The sequence below is a fragment of the Diadema setosum genome, chromosome 13, assembly GCF_964275005.1.
Source record: "Diadema setosum chromosome 13, eeDiaSeto1, whole genome shotgun sequence".
Classification (NCBI taxonomy): Eukaryota; Metazoa; Echinodermata; class Echinoidea; order Diadematoida; family Diadematidae; genus Diadema; species Diadema setosum.
The window spans coordinates 21,289,008-21,296,590 of record NC_092697.1 but is presented as its reverse complement, the minus strand read 5'-3'; the positions used below and the strand labels follow the sequence as shown (position 1 = coordinate 21,296,590).

Sequence of the window (7,583 nt, the reverse complement as noted above, 5' to 3'; positions counted from 1 at the left end):
GTAGCCTTTTCTTTCTGGGGATAGATGTGGATGTGCTTGTTTTTGTAAAGCCAAAGGAGAATGTTCTGGGCACAAGAAGTTCAGATGGATTATTTGTCCATTGACAGGATACGCTGCATAGGGATGTCTTATGTACAATTGTATCAATGAATGTTCAGTTGGATACATGATACTGTACATGTACATTTGCACGTGTACACATAGTACATGTTACATGTATATAAGTATGCATAGTACATGTAAAGTACATGTACAGTAAAATTTGCATGGGTCAGCAGATGCGGGAATGGAGAAACTTCACAGCAAACCACCGAGACGGTATGAAAGTGACATTGAAATAACACAGGAGTACCTGATGGAAACTAAATTTTCCAACATATCTATATCAAGACAGCATTGATATTAGGGTACTGGATGCATTACGTGTGTATCAGGACTTCTAATGTACATGTTGTAAAATCACAATATTATGGCTGGTACATTGTTAGAGACAAAGATTTGTTCTTTTTTTTTTTCTTTTTTCCTTCACACTCCAGAGTGACAACAGGTTTTGAGACAGTCATGGGGTGCATCAAGGAGTACACACACACACACACACACACAATTAACATGATCAATAATGACATAGTATACTGTATATGTGGTATATTTAATTTTCATGCATTTTGTGAGTTTGGTTCAATTCATGAATTTAAAAACACATGAAAATATTGACTTGATGTAGACATGAATGTGACAGGCATACATGCATTCCTCCATTTGATACGCTGTACTGTACTCCACGATCAACCCCCTCACAAAATTTTGTGAAGTCATGATTCATTCACACACACACACACACACACACACACACACACACAAATGACTTGCATTGAGAAATTAACTCGAATTCTCCAGTTGTCCAGGAAATCATGTTGACATTGGTGATTTGTCAACTTTAATGTAATATTTCACAAGAAATGAAAACATAAAGACTTTTTGATTATACAGTATTAACTTCCACATTGTTGACTTATGCAAGGTTTACTGCATGTATGCCCTATGATATACAATTAAACCACAGTGCATTGCCTTTAATATATCAACTGTATGGAAAGAGTGACACTTCAACCAATACAAGTAGAGTTCTCACAAACCGGAGAAAAGAACAGTTTATTGTACTTTTTTTTAAAGACTGATAAAAAGGAAAAAAGTGGAATCAATCAAAAAAGCTTGTTTTGAATTGTACATTTCCTCACACAGCATTTTCCTTTTTCTTTGCTTTGGTCATATATATGTGCTCAGATAAATGATATGACTGATGTAGCTGCAAACAGTTTTTCTAGAAACAGAAACACAAGGCCAATTAATCATGAAATGTACCATTACAGAACAGTCTAGTGTTTTTATTATCCATCCTAATATTCAATATTGGCTTTAAAGTGAAACACCACTCAATGTCATCCATTGTAGTTCCCTAGATACATTAGCAGAAAATCATAAAAACTAATGAGTAGAAACTGTATAAAAATAGCATAGTCACAGAATTCCAAAGTGTTATGTTCTCTAAAGACAACTGGTATAAGATGAGGTATCATAGACATGAACATTAAGGCCTGAATTCACGAAGGTGGTACAAATGAAACCATGGTTTACAATTGTAATCCATGGAAAAAAAACCATGGAGCGCCAAGTGTTGCATGGAATATTTTGTTACGAAATCAGTCATTTCGTCGATGAAATGATTATTTTGTAACGAAATGACAACAATTTGTAACTAATTGTAACTTCATTTACGAAATGGTTATTTTGTCGACGAAATGACCAATTTCATAACGAAATATTCCGTGTGACACTTGGCGCTCCATGGTTTTTGTCCATGGTTTAAAGCATGGTTTCATTTGTACCACCTTTGTAAATTCGGGCCTAAGTCTTCTGTTGTTTTTTTATTCTGCATAGTAAAATACAAAGTGAGAGTATATTGCATCCATCGCATAAAGATAACTGTAAACAATCTTTGTACTGATACTAACAATTCTAACTAAAACAGGCATTTATACTTCTTGAGCAAATCGATAATGTTGTGATATGACGACAAAGTGTCTAATCTGATAAGAATATGTGGTCTCTACCAGAGACTCCAAATCTCCACTTTGAGGCCATTTTCTCAAATCTTCCTTCTCCTGCTCAAGTTTGAATTTCTTTCACTGTAGCTGTGTATCTTGGCTATAGATGTAATTTACTCCCACTTAGAATTTAGCTTTGTCCTGCCCGATTTCAGTTTTTAATGTACATTCAATAATAAGGCCAAAATAGCACCAGAGAGCATCTTTAAGCAGGACCCCAACTGCAGGGGATGTCACACATTTGTGTTCTTGCAATCAGAATCTAGTTTTGCTAGGGGTCCGGTCCAGAAGGAAAATCTCTGGGGTGTGAGTCTCTTCACTGCACATATCTCCATTTCATGCAAACATCTGAAGCTTCACTTGAAACTTGTTCATTTTTGTTAGTTTGATTTGACTGTACAGTTCATAGATTCAAATTGAACATGAAATGCATTGCACTTGATTAAAAGCCATGCTACAACTGTAAACATGTGGTGACATGTAATGTGTATTTGTATTTCAAAATACCACCCAGAAAAAAACAAACAAAACAAAACATGCTCTTTGAAAGTGAAATAAGTAAATGACTTGGTGAACATGTAAATTCATTAAACAAGAAATTGCACGGGTATGTAAAAAGATAAAAACGAATGCACATTGTAGCTAATGTCACATAGCATCCAAAATTTGTTGGGTAAATTACACATGTATGTAACCTATGTCACTTTCAAAAATGATAACAACCGTGTTAGAAATTATAACACATGATGTCATACATACTCCAGCAGTTTTCTTCCGTTATGTATTGAAATTTCGTTGTAGTTAAATGATAAGCATGTACAGAGATATAGATGATACCTTTGGGAACTGAATTTTTACTGCGTTGTAATGAGAACTGCACTCTAACCTTCTTCATTACTACAGGAGTGCACTGTACTTTGATGCACGTACGTTGTATGTGTATCACACACTTGAATTTTTCTCCAACATCTGTGATGTCCTTGATTTTCTTCAGCAATACAATGTATTGTCACTTTATCCATTGAAATAAAAGTCTTATTTCTGGGAAGTTTTCTTGAATTGTGTTTTTCTTCTGAAGTGTTCATGACAAAATGAAAAAAAAAAAATGAACATTTGACATTTATTTCCATTAAAACTTGCATAGAATAATCATAAAAATGAGAGCTTGGTCCACTTTGTACATGTAACTGGGAAACGAAAGCAATTCTGGTACAGGTTTATCTGAAAGTCTCATTGAAATAAATACAGTATACAAAATAGTGTACATGTACCTCATGAACTTTCATGATAAGATATTGAAAGTGTGCATTCAAACGGCATACACTGTATATCTGTAGCATTACAACTCTTATTTTTCTCAGACAGGCTTCCCTTTGACATTTCCTGTAACTCTGATACAACATAAGTAATAAACTGATCCTTTCATTGACTGCAAGTACATTCTACACTGTTATAATCAGTACAATGTATCTTAATTGTGCACTTGGGAAAGTAAACATATTCTTCAAACTGGGAAATAAAATTCTATTACATGTATAATGTACTGACAAGTAAATACAATGCCTGGAACACTAACAACAGTCTCTTTTCATAAAGTACATGGATAACATGCATACGTTGGCGGAGGGATGGCATGGTTTTATGCATTGTAAGGCAACAATGGTATAATTTAAAAAAAAAAGAATGATTACTAATAAATCAGCTGCAAGGAGACTAAAAAACAACAAAACAAATGATGAAACATATTATAAATCATTTCACATTGTGTAAAAAATTCACTGATGTATTTGAATTAAATGTACACAAAATTCACAACTACAGTGTACTTTTAAAAAACTCTTGGAAAGCAATCTGCCCAAATTGTAATTCCTTCAAAAGCACACACTAACAAATTAAGCTTTGTATAATGTTTCTAAAGCAAGCCTTGGCTGTTTGGTGATCATTACTTTGATGGTCCAACAAGTAGTGTTGCAGTTGATTGTCTAAATTTATGTGACAACTACTGAATTCTTCATGCTCAAGTATGAAAGATTCTCATGCTGACTTTAAGGCAGCAAGCTGACATAGTAAAAAGAAATCAGTGCAATCTTTGGTGGTGAATTATTTCTTTCTTGAGCTCATTATAATAGGGTTTCCCTTTTTATAGGAAAAAAATGTCAAATTAACTGTAGCATGATTATGAAATGAGTTGACTTTACCCTACCACTTCCAGCAGAGCAAGAGCAGTAAACCCAGCTATAGCACATGTAAGTTTAAGTCCACGATGGTTCCCATTTTCAAATTCATGGCTCAGTATTTCAAAGAAAGTCACATAGATAAAGATGCCTGCAGCTAAGGCTTGCATTATTGCAGAGCACACATCAGTTGCAAAACTGGGTGTTGCTTGGATACCAACTCCTATAGCAGTTCCCACAGGAATCATGCTGGAGAATATGACACTGAATGTAACGAAGGCACAGAGGCGAGTCTTACTCTTTAGGAGGCTTGCACCAAGGGCAAACGCAGCCAGACTTTCATGGGCTACCATGGCAACAAGAAGGTATACAATCTGCTTGATGTCCTCTTGCAAACCAAGTGCCATGCCCTCAAAGACAGAGTGAACGGAGAGGGCCAGCAAAAGGATAAGAGAATGGAGAAAGTTTGAAGAATCTAGATTTGCAAAATGGCTGTGCCCACCTTGATGATCATGGGAATGGTTACTGATATGAACATCATAGCTGGAATCTCCCCGAGCACCTCCATTTAGTTGATTTTGAGATGGGGATTGAAGTATAACATATTCGTCGTCATCTTCAACATCCATAGTTCCATCATGATCAGATGATTCCTGGCTTAGATCTAAATCTGCTTCAAGCTGCTGTAATTGCACATACTCCACAGTGTGTACCTTCTGCTGAAATGCAGTCATGACTTGTTCTAGGACTAATATAAGGAAAAATCCTGCAATGACAACAGCTTCACAAACAGGATAATCAGTTTGGTAGTTGCTGCGCTCAAAGACATCTTCAAATTTCCTCCTCGCTGAGGGAAGCAGACCAAGGAAACAAGTTCCCATGAAGACTCCACCTGCAAGGCAGTTGCAGAGGTTGCGAATTTTCTCTGATCTCTGCCACTGAGCTTTTGACTGACTTGCTTGCCTTCCAAAGACTTTCAGTGGGAGAAGAGCACCCACTAATGTCACAAGGAAGACGATTACTATGCACACTGGTAAGAGAATCTTGATGTTGGCCTCCATAATATAGTCTCTGTCACTCAACCTTCCACAGCTCAATGGCTACCAGACACCTGTATGAATGAGTTAGAATAGCAGTCCTAATTAATCAGATAACACAATAAAAATCAGTTAGGGACACATTTAAGCCGCAAAATATAATATATTGTACATGTTAAGATCATAAAGTTCTTCAAATTTACAGAAAATGAGCAATGTAACTCATCTAACTTGGCTGCAGCAGTCGGTCCATCAAAATCAATCCGATCAAGCGGTCACAGCTCCTACGTACTGATTAAGCACCTGTCTGTATAATATCACAGCCCAGTATAACCCCGTCCGGGGCGCTCCTTGTACACATCAGGCTGGTCACAGTTATGTACAGTATAACGTATGTCACTGCAGGTACAGCCACAGCTCATCAAAAGTCTCACCTAGCAGTCGGCAGCCTTCACAGAAACCCTGATATCTCTCATCTTCATGCTTTTGAAGTAATATAATCTACAGACTAGACGAAATTTGAATAGTATACCCTGTTAGTGCTTGATCCACTGCGAAGGATAATCAGTTATCGATGCAGAGTCCTGCTTGCACGAGTCAGATTCGTCATTCATGAATGTAATGACGTTACAATGATTAATGTCATGTTTAGGTCTATCCCCAACATTGTTGTGATTGTGTACGTCAAGTCCTCATCGAGCCACCATTTATTTTAAGACACTTTTTATACTTGTAAAATCTACTCGCTACTACGTAACATGCAGCTCTGTAACCCTGGGGCACTCCTTGTACACAGTTACAATATGCTGTGGGAGTATGAACGCTTTGCGTTCGGTGTTCAGGCTGTGTTTCGCAGTTAGCAGCTCTGTAACCTCGGCGCGGGGCGCTGTAACTTGTTACGTGTTGGGTCGCTGGTGCAGTTAGCAGGTCTGCACCCTGGTACTGTGTAATGTGATGTTCTTTGAACTCGCGAGTAGAGGCGTTCTATTTTTCTATAGATCTAGACTACCGTGCACTGTGACAGGGGGAAAAAAAGCCGAGTAGGTCCTAGCTATTTATCTAAAATCTAGAAAACCTAAATTTGATACATTTGTACGTACCCAACCATCCACAAGTCCATCTACTATTTACGTGTTTAGAACATACACTACCATGACTAACGTTACAACAAATAGATACTGAGTTTGACCATAAGTGGTCAGACCGGACAAGTTGTGGGAACGGACTAAAAATTTACTTCCACAAACACAATAAAATCCCACAAAATAAGCACAGAATACAATGGCTTTTGAATAAATATTCTATACCAATTTTTGAGGTAACTTCTCTAAAGCAGAATTCGGCGATTTGTTTCATGATTTGTCGACCAAAAGAAGCACGCAATATTCTATCACACGCACACGCGTGACGTGAAACTTGTGCGCGTGTAAGAGTCAGAAACAACAAACTTTAGTGTTAATCCATTCCCATAGACAATAAACGCAGGCTGGCTACAACTAAATGCAGCAGCGACCCCAATACTGTTACAGCGTCCCGCGTCAGGGTTAGATTATACCCAACGTTCAAAATATATTTGCAAGGGTTTCGGTCAAGTTCTCCAATTACGACAAAAACTGATTTTGTTCGCTTTGCTTTGGAAGAACTGTTACTGTAAGAATCATTTTCAGAACCTCATCATTGTGTATTGGAATATTTTTATTGAGAATGGCAATGTGAAAAATTCATCTAAATCTCAACTTCTTCAGTGTCCGGGTACACAACCCCCCCCCCCCCCCCCCCCCCATCATATCGTACCCTCTGCTCAGTGACAGTGGTGACGACAGTGGACAATGCTTACAGAATTATGGTTCTAGACCTCTAAAGACTACATTTTTTATTTATGCCCATTATAGACTTGCCTATAGACGTAGACTCTAACAATTAGGCACCAAACTGACGTTGTTTACGACAGAGAGGCTCGACTACGACTAGACTAGACAGTAGACTAGTTACTTTACCCACCCAGGCCCAGTCAACACAACGTCGTTTGTTGTTGTCACTTATAAAGTCTCGGCCGCGCCGCGGCCCTCGGTCGGTCCGCTTCACACGTCTTCAGTACGCTCGCGCTCGGCAAATCATCCTTGGTCTTGGAAAGCGAGAAGCCACTTACGATGATAAATGATGCCATGAGACTGAGCGCTGAACTCTATCAGTTTTTCTGCTGATAATCCTTGACCTGATAATCGATAGAATTCTCTCTATGGACCCTGGGTTCGCGTCCGTCTTTC

At 37.9% G+C, this 7,583-nt stretch overlaps 1 protein-coding gene across 1 annotated transcript; it reads right to left on the bottom strand.

Annotated features, from left to right (window-relative positions):
- Positions 1 to 4,298: 4,298 nt before the first annotated feature.
- LOC140237215 (zinc transporter ZIP3-like) lies at positions 4,299 to 7,583 on the bottom strand. Its single transcript, XM_072317158.1, has 2 exons — positions 7,466 to 7,583; positions 4,299 to 5,390 (listed from the first exon to the last, which is right to left on the bottom strand). The coding sequence occupies exon 2, from the start codon at positions 5,338 to 5,340 to the stop codon at positions 4,300 to 4,302; it is 1,041 nt and encodes a 346-aa protein (XP_072173259.1). The 5' UTR covers positions 5,341 to 5,390; positions 7,466 to 7,583; the 3' UTR covers position 4,299.

Excerpts from the sequence above, each read along its gene's own strand:
- LOC140237215 (XM_072317158.1), bottom strand. The coding sequence starts at position 5,340 with ATGGAGGCCAACATCAAGATTCTCTTACCAGTGTGCATAGTAATCGTC.